At 39.5% G+C, this 15,813-nt stretch overlaps 1 protein-coding gene across 3 annotated transcripts in view; it reads left to right on the forward strand.

The window, feature by feature from the left end:
• Positions 1-290: 290 nt before the first annotated feature.
• The window catches only part of TRAPPC11 (trafficking protein particle complex subunit 11), a 65,029-nt gene continuing 49,506 nt past the window's right edge, over positions 291-15,813 (forward strand). For 2 of the 3 annotated variants that reach the window (XM_006160424.3, XM_014592392.2), the window contains exons 1-5: positions 5,528-5,747; positions 9,128-9,297; positions 11,174-11,244; positions 12,900-13,014; positions 15,405-15,504. In XM_006160424.3, the coding sequence (XP_006160486.1) occupies positions 5,544-5,747; positions 9,128-9,297; positions 11,174-11,244; positions 12,900-13,014; positions 15,405-15,504 (660 nt within the window). In that variant the 5' untranslated portion in view covers positions 5,528-5,543. Of the gene's footprint in view, positions 436-3,633; positions 3,859-5,527; positions 5,748-9,127; positions 9,298-11,173; positions 11,245-12,899; positions 13,015-15,404; positions 15,505-15,813 lie in introns of those variants that run through there. The other variant, XM_006160425.3, reaches the window with a different exon arrangement.

A 15,813-nucleotide genomic window follows, 5' to 3' on the forward strand; every position in this document is an offset into this window, starting at 1 on the left:
CCCGGCCCCCGGCCAGCTACCGGCCGGGAGACGGAGGCCGCGGCAGATGGGACCGCCCGGTCTGGGGAGAGGCTGATGGGCTGTAATAGCCGAGGCCCCGCCCCCCGCCTCCGCGCTTTTCCTATTGGCTCCGTCTCTCTCCGCCCCCAACTCTTCCTCCTCTAGAAAATGGAGCGTCTTCTTTACGTTTCAAGGAGTGGCGTAAAGTTCCGAATCTGCGATTGGTGAAGGTTCTGTCATTCAGGCCCAGAAAGTGCTTCCTGTACCAGTTGTAGGTGGGGACAGGAAGTCCCGCCTACTGGGGAAGCAGACGGGGGCCTCCGGCTTCTGGGACTGGCCGGGACGTTCTGTGACATTCCTGCCCGGTCCCCCTCGTTCTCTCCTGGCCGGCGGTGACCAGCCGCATCTGCAGTGGGTCCTGGACGCGGGGCCTGGGTGAGTCCGGGCCTGGAGATCTGCGGGGCCAGGAGGGACTGTAGAGGAAGAGCTCTTAAATGCAGATTTGGGGGCCTGCGTTTTCCTACAGCGTCCTCGGGTGCAGTCCTCTTTCAGCTCCAAAGAAAAGACGCACCTGTTTCTAGGACCGCCTAGGTTTAAGGTGTGGGAGAGGAAGGGAGGAAGATTTCATCTGCCGTTCGGGCTGCAAGGTTATTTCTCCGTCTTTCTTCATTGGGGCTTCCAAGGCAGAGCACTGCGACATGGGGATGATACCTTTTCCTAAAGTTGGGTCATCTCTCCACATCCTGAACATCCACCTTCCCGCCTTTCCCCATCCCCGACTTGGGCCCAAACCATCGTTCCTCCTTTGAGCATTCTGTGGTTGGACATTTCCGAATCTAATTCTTGAATATCAACCTTCCTACCCCTCCCCTCCCCCGACGCTTGGGCCCCAAACTGTCGTTCCTCTTTTGATCATTTTATGGCTGGACATTTCTGAATCTCATTCTTACTAGCCTGTGTCCCACATCCTGTTCCTTCACTTCATTTAAAAATAGCAACCACATTATTTTATCTTGCTGCTTGGGTTGGGTCACCTTTCTTCGCGTCCATGTCATTCAGTTTGCAGATTACTTACTTTGCACAGGTATGACCTCACATCCAATGTTCACTTATTTAACTGCACCTTCCTCCATGTGGTGGTTTGGTTGCCTGCTCCATTGGCTCTTGCAGGAGGTCTGGAAAGTTTTCCTCCCTGGGCTGTGGTCAGGATCCATTGGTTTCTGAACTGTCCTTTACCTCTGTGCTGGTTCCCATCCTTTGCCTCAGAATAAGCAGAACCATTTCAAATGCAAAAGGCTTAAGGATAGAATGTAGCAAGATTTTCAGATACAGTTGTCATGCAGTGATTTCAGGACAGATGTATGTTAATTTAGAGCCCTGTCCATTGTAGTACGTGGTAGTCATGGGTGACTGGTGAGCCAGTGAAATAGACTAGTCTGAACTGACACGTGCTGTGAGTGTAAAATACCACCACATTATTGAAGACTTAGAACAGTAAGAAGTAAAATATCTCGTTGATAGGTTTTTCATTAGTGTTGATATATCTTGGAAATCCTGGTTAAATAGAATATTAAAATGAATGCCACTTAAAAAAAATTAATGTGACTGCTAGAAAAGTTTTAATTATTTTGTGACCCCCTGTTATATGACTCTTGGGTGACACTGGTTTGTCTTTGTAAGTCATTTCTAGTTCTTATTTCCACTTCATACTCAAAAATCATAGCCATTAACTTGAGTCTCAGAAATTAGTAGAGGAAATAGTCCTTTTGAGCTTTAGTCTACACTCTGATATTATTAAGCAAAGGTACCCATGTTTATTTTGACCACATCTTTTTTCTTTTTTAGACCACATCTTTTTTATTTTCACATCAAATTCCCTAGGACTAGAATGTTTCATTGAATACACAGTCTTTTGCCCTTAGAGCTTAATCTTGCTCTAAAAAATGTCTGTTTAAGCAATTCCAAGACTCTTATTTGTTGTAGACACATACCATTTTTGGCAAGCTTTCCAAATCATTTATTCCTTACTCATGTTTCCCTTTAGTACTTAAACAGGAGGAGCTTAATAGTCTTTTTCTATTTTAAAGAGTTGTTTATTTAATTTTATTATTTTTTAATTTGTCCTAGGGCTCGTGCACTCTAATGAGAAGTGAGAGAGACAGAAAGTGAGAAAGCAAGCCACCAAGTCAGGGGCTCAAACCTTGGTCAGCTGTGTGGGAGTCCAGTGCCTTAACCACTACGCCACCTGCTGACCCCAGTAATCTTTTCTAAATTAACTTTTCAGTTAAAAATATTGCATATTGGGATCAAGCAGTGGCATAAGTCCATCTTACATCTCAAAAAAGACTTGGGTTCTGAGTTCTGGTAAAGCTATTTATTTATTTATTTTCCCCATAGGTGTATTCACAGGAGAGAGACAGAGACAGGGGAAGTGAGAAATCACCTGGGAGGCGGGACGGGGGTGGGGGTCGGGGTTGTGCAGGGAGCCATACCGCCGTCCCTTTTCCTCCATTTTTCTCTCAGGATTTTGAGTATGCATGCACACACACCTGACATGTTTTTCAAGCCACCAGTCTGGTACGTGAACCTCACAGGGGGCCTTAACCACCATGCCACCTGCTGGCTTGCAGATCACCTTTTAAAAGAATCACATGATACATCTTTCTGGAAATAGTAGACACTTTTTTAAATGTAATTGCTTCTCCAAAGTCTGTATATGCTTGGATTTATTACAGACTAATTCTCAACTAAAATACATAATAGAAATATGTCTTTGTGTTGTTAGTTTTTCCCTTACAGATTTTCCTTTAAATAGCACATGTTATATGAAATGTGAAAAATGAGAAAACACAGCCAGTATTTAGAAAATAAGTATACTATTTTAATAATATCTTAGTCAGAAATTAGTTATTCATAACTACAGAGGAATTAGGAGACATTGAGCCTTAATATATATGTAAGTCAATAATTATTTGTAATTTAAATAAGTTATGTTGATCTATTTTAATTTGACCACCTTCTTCCTTTCTTGGTCTGCTCATTCCAAAGTTTGGTATGAACAGATCAAGACATTTAGAGACATTAATGCTTTTAAGACATTTTGAGATATTACTGAAAATGCTGATATGGCTAAAATTTGGTTACAGATTTTTTTAATCGGAAAGGTTTTTAAAATTTTAATAGTTAAAAAATTTTAATATTGTTATTTAAGTTGAATACTTTTAAAATTTTCCTTTCGTTCTCTTCTCTTTTATTTGCTTGACAGTTTGCAGATACCTAAAACCTTTTACCTTTTGGTAATTATTTTTTGGTATTTATTTATTTATTTATTATTATCATCATAATCTTGTTTATAATATATTGGATTGCATATAACTTCACAGCATATTACATTTTACATTGCTTTTTCAAAAGGGAATGCCCTGCATGTCGGTCAATACAGAGACATTAATCTCCCCACTTCATCATTCAATATCTTTTCAATGTTTTCCCCAATCATTATTATTATTATTCTAATTATTTTTTTAAACAGTCAATCACTATTTCTCAGGTAATTTTTTAAAAAATGGTTTATATATCAGATATGGACTCAGGTTTTTTAAACTTACATATATTGTAACATTTGTATTTCAGATTTTTCGCGACACCTTAAACATGAGCCCCACACAGTGGGACTTCCCTGTGGAATTATGTTGTCGGCCAATGGCTTTTGTTACCCTTACGGGTCTGGATGTAGTTTATAACGCTGTCCATCGAGCTGTCTGGGATGCTTTCTGTGCCAATCGGAGAGCTGATCGGGTACCAATATCTTTCAAGGTGCTCCCAGGTGACCACGAGTATCCCAAATGTAGACCCAAGGTAATGATATGATTGCATGCATTCTCCCCTCCTCCATACTCTTTCTACTATGTGTGTGTATATCTTTTTCCCCTCCCAGTTTCTGAGTTGGAAAACCCCTGAATTTATGAAGGTAGCAGTTACAGTGGTGCATAAAGAAGGCCTTCGGCATCTTCATGTATGTGTTAGGTCATCAAAAAAGTTGTGATGTGTTTTTCTGTGCAAAAATGTGTCATGACTTTCCTGACAACCTAATAATATGTTGCACGTATGTTTAAACAGTTTTTTTTTTAATTATGGAGGAATAATTACTTTATAAATCTTTTCATCCTATGAGCAGAGGTTTCCTTCTTTTATTTGTTGGAAAAAAAAAACAAACAAACTCATGCCTCCACAATTTTAACAAAGTTCTCTCCAAAATGTTCTGCATTTGTCTTTACCAATATTGTTGTAGAATCTATGGTTTTTGCACTTGGGCTTAATTTCACACATTTTCTGTGCTTTTGCTGTTTATGTATTAGAGGCCTGAAACCATGCGACAAGGTAGTGGTACAAGTTTAAATAAGACATGCCTTCTTCTTAGAGAGCTGTACATAAACCAGAACAGCTTATTCAGTATACAATGAGGAAACATTAAGTTCCACAGGGGGCCTTAACCACCATGCCACCTGCTGGCTTGCAGATCACCTTTTAAAAGAATCACATGATACATCTTTCTGGAAATAGTAGACACTTTTTTAAATGTAATTGCTTCTCCAAAGTCTGTATATGCTTGGATTTATTACAGACTAATTCTCAACTAAAATACATAATAGAAATATGTCTTTGTGTTGTTAGTTTTTCCCTTACAGATTTTCCTTTAAATAGCACATGTTATATGAAATGTGAAAAATGAGAAAACACAGCCAGTATTTAGAAAATAAGTATACTATTTTAATAATATCTTAGTCAGAAATTAGTTATTCATAACTACAGAGGAATTAGGAGACATTGAGCCTTAATATATATGTAAGTCAATAATTATTTGTAATTTAAATAAGTTATGTTGATCTATTTTAATTTGACCACCTTCTTCCTTTCTTGGTCTGCTCATTCCAAAGTTTGGTATGAACAGATCAAGACATTTAGAGACATTAATGCTTTTAAGACATTTTGAGATATTACTGAAAATGCTGATATGGCTAAAATTTGGTTACAGATTTTTTTAATCGGAAAGGTTTTTAAAATTTTAATAGTTAAAAAATTTTAATATTGTTATTTAAGTTGAATACTTTTAAAATTTTCCTTTCGTTCTCTTCTCTTTTATTTGCTTGACAGTTTGCAGATACCTAAAACCTTTTACCTTTTGGTAATTATTTTTTGGTATTTATTTATTTATTTATTATTATCATCATAATCTTGTTTATAATATATTGGATTGCATATAACTTCACAGCATATTACATTTTACATTGCTTTTTCAAAAGGGAATGCCCTGCATGTCGGTCAATACAGAGACATTAATCTCCCCACTTCATCATTCAATATCTTTTCAATGTTTTCCCCAATCATTATTATTATTATTCTAATTATTTTTTTAAACAGTCAATCACTATTTCTCAGGTAATTTTTTAAAAAATGGTTTATATATCAGATATGGACTCAGGTTTTTTAAACTTACATATATTGTAACATTTGTATTTCAGATTTTTCGCGACACCTTAAACATGAGCCCCACACAGTGGGACTTCCCTGTGGAATTATGTTGTCGGCCAATGGCTTTTGTTACCCTTACGGGTCTGGATGTAGTTTATAACGCTGTCCATCGAGCTGTCTGGGATGCTTTCTGTGCCAATCGGAGAGCTGATCGGGTACCAATATCTTTCAAGGTGCTCCCAGGTGACCACGAGTATCCCAAATGTAGACCCAAGGTAATGATATGATTGCATGCATTCTCCCCTCCTCCATACTCTTTCTACTATGTGTGTGTATATCTTTTTCCCCTCCCAGTTTCTGAGTTGGAAAACCCCTGAATTTATGAAGGTAGCAGTTACAGTGGTGCATAAAGAAGGCCTTCGGCATCTTCATGTATGTGTTAGGTCATCAAAAAAGTTGTGATGTGTTTTTCTGTGCAAAAATGTGTCATGACTTTCCTGACAACCTAATAATATGTTGCACGTATGTTTAAACAGTTTTTTTTTTAATTATGGAGGAATAATTACTTTATAAATCTTTTCATCCTATGAGCAGAGGTTTCCTTCTTTTATTTGTTGGAAAAAAAAAACAAACAAACTCATGCCTCCACTATTTTAACAAAGTTCTCTCCAAAATGTTCTGCATTTGTCTTTACCAATATTGTTGTAGAATCTATGGTTTTTGCACTTGGGCTTAATTTCACACATTTTCTGTGCTTTTGCTGTTTATGTATTAGAGGCCTGAAACCATGCGACAAGGTAGTGGTACAAGTTTAAATAAGACATGCCTTCTTCTTAGAGAGCTGTACATAAACCAGAACAGCTTATTCAGTATACAATGAGGAAACATTAAGTTCAAAACTGACTTAAGATGAGCAATGTCATAGAGATTCTATTAATAATTTATCTTAGAAAAATGATAATCATATGCTAATGGATGATAATATAAGCTAATCTATTGCAGTGTTTACCATGTGAAATTTACTATTTTAAGCAATATATGTATATTGATTGTAGTTACAATCTTGTTTGTCTGAAAGGTTATAAGACACATTGATTAAGATAAACCTTCCCACTGTTCTGTGTGTGTGTGTGTGTGTGTGTGTGTGTGTAGAGGAAAATTCTTTTTTTTTTTTGCCCTTGAGCAGTATTTCTAAGAAAAAAAAAAGGTCTCTAGATCATGTATTATCATCGCCTGAGGTTGTTTATTAAAAATATAGATGCCAAGTCTTTAGTTAAACTCCGAGAGAGTTGGACCTACATCACAAGCTGATTATTTTGCATATGTGTTTGAGAACACACAAGAGGCACAGTTTCATAATACTAGCTGATTGTTTTGCATATGTGTTTGAGAACACACTAGAGGCACAGTTTCATATACCTAGCCCTAGGAACTGTGAGCTCTCTGAAAGCTCATGGTTATTATTTGCAAGTAATACCAGCCCTGGTATTGCCTTTCGAAATTCTTCTTCCTAGCTAGAGGGTAGGGTACATGTGTCTATCTCACCAGAGGTATATAGAGAAGGAAAGGAGAAAGCACCCCCTGTGGGGAATGGTCACAGTCTCTTTTTCCTTCATTCTCTCCTTTTGTTTCTCAGGCTGCTGGGTCCAGGACTCCAGCCTCACCATTGACCTTATGGGATGTGGCTCTCTTAAGCACCAGGCCACAGAGCTGGCCATCCATAATTTTTTCCCAATGTGGTATTTGTGTCCAGGGATATCCCAGCAGAGCTTATCACCTTTTCCCTTAATTCCCAACTCATGATCCTTTTTATTTCCTATTCCTGCTTCGTTCCTGAGTCTCCAAGTTATTTTTTTGTTGTGCTTCCTTACTGTCCTTGTCTTTCCTTACTGAAGTATACATCAGACCATTGTGAGTTGGAGTAAGCTGAGTCAATGCAGGTGATTTAGGGGTAATTCAAGATTTCACCTGGGTCCTTCAGGGCCAATATTCAAGCCTAGCTCTTCCCCCTTCTCACTTCCTGGTATTTAGTGCTGATGCCCAAATAACAGTTATTATGCTAATGTTCTTAAAAATTGATCTGTTTTTTTGTGGGTTTGGTTTGGTTTCTAATATAGGGTTCAATGTCTGGCTCCCTGGAGAGAGACAAAACAAGAAGGAAGAAAAGTGAGAAATCACCCCCAGGGTGATGACCACACTGCAGTCCCTTCTCTTTCGTTCTGTTCTTGAGATTTTGGGCATAACATTCACACGTGCCCAGTGCGAACCTCTTTTTGTTTCTTTTTCTTTTTTTTTTTTTTGAGAGAGAGAGAGATTTTTGCTATAGGGCATGTACGCTTGCCAGAGAGAGAGAGAGAGAGAGAGCGAGCGAGCAAGAAATCACCCCCCAGGAGTGACGTCCACGCCATAATCTCTTTTCCTCCATTCTCCTTTCAGAATGTTGGGCATGCATGCACACGTGCCCGGCATGAGTTTTAAGCAGCTGGCATCGGGGACTCAACCCCAGTCAACTGCATGGGAGTCCAGCAAAATAACCATTACGCCAGCTGCTGGTTGCAGCCCAGCATGAATTTCAAGTCACTGGGTCAGGGACTTGAACTGTACAGTTGGCTATGTGGGATCTAGCTACCCCAACTTCCCTGCTACCTGCTGGCCTGACCTTCAGTTTTTATTTCACCCATATAAGGTGAAACGCTGTCATGGCAGTATGTCCTTGGAACAAATAAAGCCCTGTTGGGTTTTAGGTAACACTTTATTTGAGCAGCTTTTACAAGTACAGAAACTAGAATGGTAAAGAATAGAAGTAGGATTTACTTAGAAGAGGGCTGGATATGTCACTATTTGAGAGACTTGACATAGTTAGAAACTGTTTGGTTGTAGTCATTCTTGTTTAAATGGAAGTGTAGCTGCTCTAGGGTTGAGATTCTACTTCTAACACTTACTAGCTCTTATTTCATCTCCATAAGCCTGAATTTCCTCATCTTAAAAATGCATGTTGTGGGGCCAGCAGGTGGCATAGTGATTACGTTACTGGACCCCCACATGGCCAATCACAGTTTGAATCCTGGACCAAGTGGCTTCAAACTCATGCCAGGCGCATGTGCATGTGTGCCCAAGATCCTAAGAGCAGAACAGAGAAGGGATTGAGGCATGGCCATTCCCCCTGGGTGGGGGAGTAATTTCTTGTTTTCTGTCTCTCTGGTGAGCACATGTGCCTTAACAGCAAAAATATCTCCAAAAAAAAGAAAGAAAATGCATAATGCGGGGGCCAGCAGATGGCAAAGCAGTTATGTCTATAGCAAAAATCTCTCCAAAAAGGAACAAAAAAAGCATGATGTGGGGGCCAGCAGATGGCAAAGCAGTTATCTCACTGAACTCCCACATGACCGACCACAGTTCAAGCCCTGGACCTCTTGAAAAATCATGCCAAGCATGCGTGCCCCAGATCCCTGGAGGAGAATAGAAGAGAAGGGATTGCAGCATGGCCATCTGCCCTTGGGGGTAATTTCTCACTTTCCCTCTCGCTGCCTGTCCCTACCCCAATGCACAGTATGTGGAATGAGGTAAATGCATGCCAAGTGCCTGGTACTCAATAACAGGTGGTTTCTGCTGCTATTGTTACAAATAACTGCTTAACTTTTGCCACTGTTTGCAGAGAACTTCGTATGAATGGTACATTCCGAAAGGGATCTTAAAGACCGGCTGGATGAATAAGCATCTGAATCTGGTGCCGGCCCTGGTGGTTGTGTTCTACGAACTGGACTGGGATGAGCCTCAGTGGAAGGAAAAGCAGTCAGAATGTGCTACTAGAGTGGAAATTGTCAGGTGTGTCTTCTGCATGCATCCTGTCGGCCCTGTTAGTTTGTGGATGTTGGTTATTTACTAAGTGTATCTAAGGGAACAGAGTGCTGTTCAGAATGCAGTGGTTACTTTGTGGATTGCTGGCCTCCAGTGGATCTTGGTCAATTCCTAACAGATAGCTTATGTATTAACCTTAGACAATACTCAGGTATGTGAAAAAATGTGAAAGTCGGGAACCAGCAGTTAGTGTAATGGCTATGTTGCTGGACTCCCACATAGTCGACCGCGGTTCGCGTCCCGCACCCGGTGGCTTGAAACTCATGCCGGGCACGTGTGCATGCATGCCGAAGATCCCGAGAGGAGAATGGAGGAGAAGGGATTGCGGCGTGACCATCCCCTCTGGGGGGTAATTTCTCGCTTTCTGTCTCTATGTCTCTCTCTCTCTGTCTGGCGAGTGCACGTGCCCTATAGCAAAAAAAACCTCTCCAAAAAAAAATATATATATATAAAAGTCAAATTAATCTGAATTTCCAAATATTTTTTCTTACATTTGTAATCTTTTTTGGAGACATAGTAATTTTGACTTCATAAAACATTGTAATCTTTTTTGGAGACATAGTAATTTTGGCTTCATAAAACACTTTCTTTATTTTTTTAGTTTATTTACTTCTTTCGTGAGAGAGAGACAGACAAAGACCCTGACAAGGTCTTGCTGTGTCAAAGTCCTCCCCCCAGCCTTCCAGCCAGCCAGGATCACAGATATCCCTCTTGTGTTGAGGTTGGCCTGGGTATGAACCCTGTGCCGCTCACATCTCCAGTTCGGCTGACCAGTGCTCCCCTGTCTATGCTTCAGTAGCTGGACCCCAGAAGCATTTTTGCTTTTTCACTGTTTTAGTTTTAAAGTAAGTCTCTGGGCCTATTATTGGCACAGCAGTGAAATGCAATGCTCTGTGAGATAACCCACATGGGAAGGTTCCAGATTCAAGTCTGAAGACTTCCCTGAGTATACTGGGTATACACGTGCTGATCTGGGGCTGGCTGAGGCTGGGGGTGCTGGCAGCATCAGGACCCTTTTGGGGTGTTGCCTCTGTCTCTTTCACTCATGGAAGAAATAAATTAATAAGCTTTAAAAAATTCTTTCGAATGACTATTGTGTAATTTACCATTAGAAAAAAGTTAGTTGTACTATTATTTTTACATAGAAGTATATATTTAACTTTTGCTTTCAAAGCAGATTCTTATAAGAATTAAAAGTTTGATGTTAAGATTATAATCTTAAGATTAAAAGGCCAGCAGATGTGGTAGTGGTTATGTTGCTGGATTCCTACATGGCCGACTGCAGTTCCAGCCCTGGACCCAGCGACTTGAAACTCACACCAGACACGTGTGCGTGTGTACCCAAGATCCTGGGAGGAGAATTAAGGAGAAGGGATGGCATGGCCATCCTTCTGGGGGATGATTCTCACTTTCCCTCTCACTGTTTCTGTCTTTCTCTCTTTCCAGTGAGCGTACATACCCTAAGGCAAAAACCTCTTTAAAAATTTAAAATTATTGTGGCATCTGTATTCTTTATTGAAGAGAACAGTTTCTTCTACTTTTGGCATTTTTGGATTTTGAGATTTATCTTCAGTCAAATGATCAAGCTTCTACTTTATTTTTATTTTTTTAATTAATTTATTCTTTTTTTTTTTTTTTTTTTTTAATTTGACCAGGGGGGAGAGAGCGAGAGAGAGCGAGCCACCGGGTCCGGGACTCGAACTGTGGTCAGCCATGTGGGAGTCCAGCGTCCTTAACTACCGCGCCACCTGCTGGCCCCCAAGCTTCTACTTTATATGAAACCTTGAATATATTTAGTTAAAATAATTATGTGATTAATTTTGTTACTATTTTCCTGTTTTAGGCAAAGTCTACAAGGAAGAAACACAAAAGTTGCAGTGGTTCTCATTCAAAAGAAAACACCTCTGCCTCCAGGTATCAAAAGGTTAATTAATTAATTGCTTTATACCTCCAATTCCTATTACAAGGAGGTAGATTTTTGATGTTTTAATCTTGTGTGCATTCAGTTGTGGGGCTGATAGTGTTAACGTTAAAAAGTATCATTGGAGACCAGCTGATGGTAGCAGTTGAGGTGACTGGATCCCACAGGGCCAACTGCGTGGCTTGAGTCCTGGACCCAGTGGCTTGAAAGACACACCTGGCATGTTTGCATGTGTGTCCAAAACCCTAAAAGGCGAATGAGAGGAAAAGGGACTGTGGTATGACGATCCCCTGTGGAGGGAGTGCTTTCTCATCTTCCTCTTTCTTTCCTTCTCTCTTCTCTGTCTCTCTGGTGAGTGCATGCATCCTCTAGCAAAAAACAAGTACCAATGCACGAACAAGTCCTTATAAAAAATGAAAAATAGTAAAGATCACAAACCTCAGGTTTTTTTATTTACCAGTGTACTCATGGGAGGAAGCACCATGATGGGGAGTGGCCCATCATGCCACAATCTCTTGTGCCCCAGCTCTTCCTCTTTTCAGGATTTTGGGCGTGTACACGCACATGCCTGGCATGTTTTTCTAGTTCCCAGGACTTGAACCAGGTAATCAGCTGTATGGGATTCAGCCACCTTAACCACCAAGCCACAGACTGGCCTAAGATTGTATATCTTGACCACAGTTGGCATAATGACTATGTCTGTCTCTCTGTCTGTCTCTGTCTTTTTGGCGAGTACATGCTCCCTATAGCAAAAATCTCACCAAAAATAAAAAAAGATCGTATATTGTACATCTTATTAAGTTCTGCTCTTCCAGTTCCATTTATCTCCCTGTGTAGGCATCATTTGACAAAAATTAATTCAAGTTAATTCTCTTGATTTTTTAAAAATGATGTCATTTACTTATCTGAGATTTATTTGAAATTATATTCCTTACACAAAGAAATATATTGCAGAATTTGTCATTTCCTCCAGGGAACTGTCTTTGTTCAAATGCTTGTTTCTTCTACCTTTCCAGTTTCCCATAGGCCAAAATATCTTTTTGTTTCTCTGTTGAAACCTATAGCATCCTAAGCGGTTTTGGAAACCTCTTTCATGAATTATTGCTTCCATATTTAGTTACATTCTTTGAAATAGTTATGTGGTTTGTCTGTTGGCAGTACTTGGCCTGTCTATGTGGGCTCAGTAAAACATTTCACAGTGTTTTGCTGGTAGGTGTTTACTGTGTAGCTTCTTTTTGAGGGGAGAGATTTTTGCCGTAGGGTGTACACACACCCTTGCTTGCTGAAAAGACAGAGAAAGAGACAAAGTGAAAAATCAACTTCCGGGGGGGATGACCAGGTTGCAATCCCTTCTCCTCCATTCTCCTCTTGGGATTTTGGGCACATACATGCCCCCAGTTTGAGTTTGAAGCCACCAGATTTGGGACTCAAACCGATGTAGGCTTTGTGGGAGTCCAATGCCTTAACCGCGATGCAGGCCCCGTACTTCATAACTTCTAAGAACCGCACAGTGCTCTCAAGGAACCAGGAGTCCTAAGAGCTTGGCAAAAAATGATTTAGGTTTTTATTCTTAATTCCAGATTTGGGGAAATATTTATTTAGAAAAATATTTATCTTATTTCTTTCTCTTTATGGGCCTCATCAACAGGAGAAGATGTCATTGCTTCAGAGAGGGCTGCAGCTTTATGTAATGCCTGTGAACTCTCTGGAAAGTCTTTGTTCGTACTGCCCCACACTGACCACCTTGTGGGCTATATTATAAGGTGAGTAAAGGTCTCTTAAAGTTTACTTCAGAGTCTTCATTAGGAATTGAGAAATTGGTAGCTTAGACCCATATATTAAAAAAAAAGGGACCAGCAGTTAGCGTAATGGCTATGTTGCTGGACTCCCACATAGTCAACGCGGTTGAAGTCCCGGACCCGGTGGCTTAAACTCATGCCAGGTACGTGTGCGTGCGTGCCCAGGATCCCGAGAGGAGAATGGAGGAGAAGGGATTGCGGCGTGGCCATCCCCCTGGGGGGTGATTTTTCGCTTTCTGTCTCTGTCTCTCTCTGTCTTTCTGGCGAGCACATGTGCCATATAGCAAAAACCTCTCCAAAAAATAAACAAACAAACAAATAAAACATGTTCGTGGAAAAAAATTCAAATGTTAAGAGGTTGTATGGTAAAAATGAAAGTCTGTTTTGTCAACTCCTTAATTCTTTTCTATTCATTGAGGTAAACATTATCAACAGTTTCTTTTCTTTTTTTTTTTTCAACAGTTTCTTAAGTTGCCTTCCAAAAATGTCTTTTTTTATAAGCATAAATAAATGTCTTTATAATGCATATATAAAACATACAAAAATAAGTGCAGTATATATAGAATGATATTACCCTTAACATTATCTCATTGACACTTTTTTGTATTTGTCTAGGTCAGCCTCATTTTTAAAAACAATTATTTATTTATTTTTGTTTATTGTTATTATTATTTTAAATTTGCCATAGGGCACATACGCTCACAAGAGACAGAAAGTGAGAAAACAAAGCAGCAGGTCTAGGACTCAAATCATGGTTTGCCATGTGGGAGTCCAGCACCTGCCACCTGCTGGTCCCAGGTCAACCTCAGTTTTTAAAAAAAGTTTTTATTATACTTTTCCATAGTTACCACATGTCTTTTATGATATATGTGTGGTTTTTTACATGACAGTTTCTGAATTTTTGCTTTGTTCTTCATATGTTGATGTATCTATTTAAATAATTTTTTAAGGGGGGGTCTGAGTCCCACCGTATCTTATATATCTTTATAAAGCCTTTGTATATGAAAGGCAAATTATATAGGGACACAGCATCTCAAAAATTATGTGATCATTATCCATTGTTTTGTAGTGTTTAGTGTTGCAAGAGATTTTTTTATATTACCATTTGTTTGCTGGGATATATTTAGATATAGATTTTTTTAAAAAATAATGATTTATTTATTTGTTTGTTTATTTATTTTAATTTGACCAGAGAGGGACAGAGAGAGAGAGAGAGAGAGAGATAGGGAAAGGGAGAAAGAAGCCTCCAGTTGTGAGACTCGAACTGTGGACGGCCACGTGGGCATCCAGTGCCCTTAACCACCACACCACTTGCTGGCCACAGATAAAAAAGTTTTCATTGATTTTTGATGATAAAATTTCCCTTCATTCTATTAATCCTTTATTCTTTTTTTTTTCCCCCCTAGATTTTTTTGCATAGAGCATGTGCCCTCACAGGAGAGAGACAGAGAAAGTGAGAAATCTCCCTGGGGGGAAGCCATGCCACACTCCTTTCTCCTTCATTCTCCTCTTGAGATTTTGGGTATGCACACAGATGTGCCCAGAGCGTTTTACAACCCACCAGGTCTGTGACTTGAACCATGCTGGTGGCCGTGGGTGATCTAGCTGCCTTAGTCACCAGGCCACCTGGTTAGCCTCAGGTGTTACTTCCACTTCATTTGTCAATTCTCATTTTTGGTCTTTTTTTCTGTAATTTTTTGTATCCTTTTAAACTCTAAAAATTAAAGTCACAAAAAATATGAAATCTAATTTGTATTTGATATTTTTTCCAGAAGTTACTGTAAAGTTACAAAATAGTGGTTACAGTATCCTTAGTGTATACCTAATTTTTACAAATTAGGAAGTTATTTTAATCAGTTACATTTGGTATTGTAAACAATTTTAAATAGCCTTTGGATAGTCTTATTTTTAGACTATTTAATTAGAAATTTAGATTATATTTTGCTGTATTTCTTAATCATGAAGTAAAACTGATATTATCTGTCAAGATTTTCCTTTTTTTTTTTTTGAGAGGTTTTTGCTATAGGGCACTTGCGCTCGCCAGACAGATAGAGACAGAGACAGAAAGCGAGAAATCCCAACCCCCCCAGGGGGGATGGCCATGCCACAATTCCTTCTCCTCCATTCTCCTCTCAGGATCTTGGACATGCATGCACATGTGCTTGGCGTGAGTTTTAAGCCACCGGATCCAGGACGTGAACCACAGTCAACTACATGGGAGTCCAGCAACATAGCCATTACGCTAACTGCTGGTCCCCAAGATTTTCCTTTTAAGTTTCATAAATACGATTCTTAAAAGCAGTTTGGTTTAAAATAACTTCAATATTTGTTGAGTGAGTTTTTTTGTTTTTCAGGTTAGAAAATGCCTTTTATGAACATGCACAGACTTATTACTACACTGAGATCAGAAGAGTGAAGTCTCATAAAGAGTTTTTGAATAAAACAACACACCAGGTACTCATTTTTGGAAATAATAGAAACATTCAGAGCAGATCATCATTATTGATTTTATTTATTTTTTCTTTTCAGTTTTTGCTCTGCCTGCTGGACAGGGGTGGGGGGCAGTGGCGGGTGTGGAGTGAGAAATGACTCCCGGGGGAATGGTCATGCCGCATCCTTTTTCCTCCTCTCCTTGCCACCCGCTGGCCCATTTCTTGATTTTACTTTTGAGGTGATTATTTTATGTCTTTAATATTTTTGACTTTTCTAATGGCTTTAACATGTCTAAAGTATTTCTTCAGAGCTTTTGAAACTGAGCCAGCC

The sequence above is a fragment of the Tupaia chinensis genome, unplaced genomic scaffold (assembly GCF_000334495.1).
Source record: "Tupaia chinensis unplaced genomic scaffold, TupChi_1.0 Scaffold000685_1, whole genome shotgun sequence".
In the NCBI taxonomy this organism is placed as follows: Eukaryota; Metazoa; Chordata; class Mammalia; order Scandentia; family Tupaiidae; genus Tupaia; species Tupaia belangeri.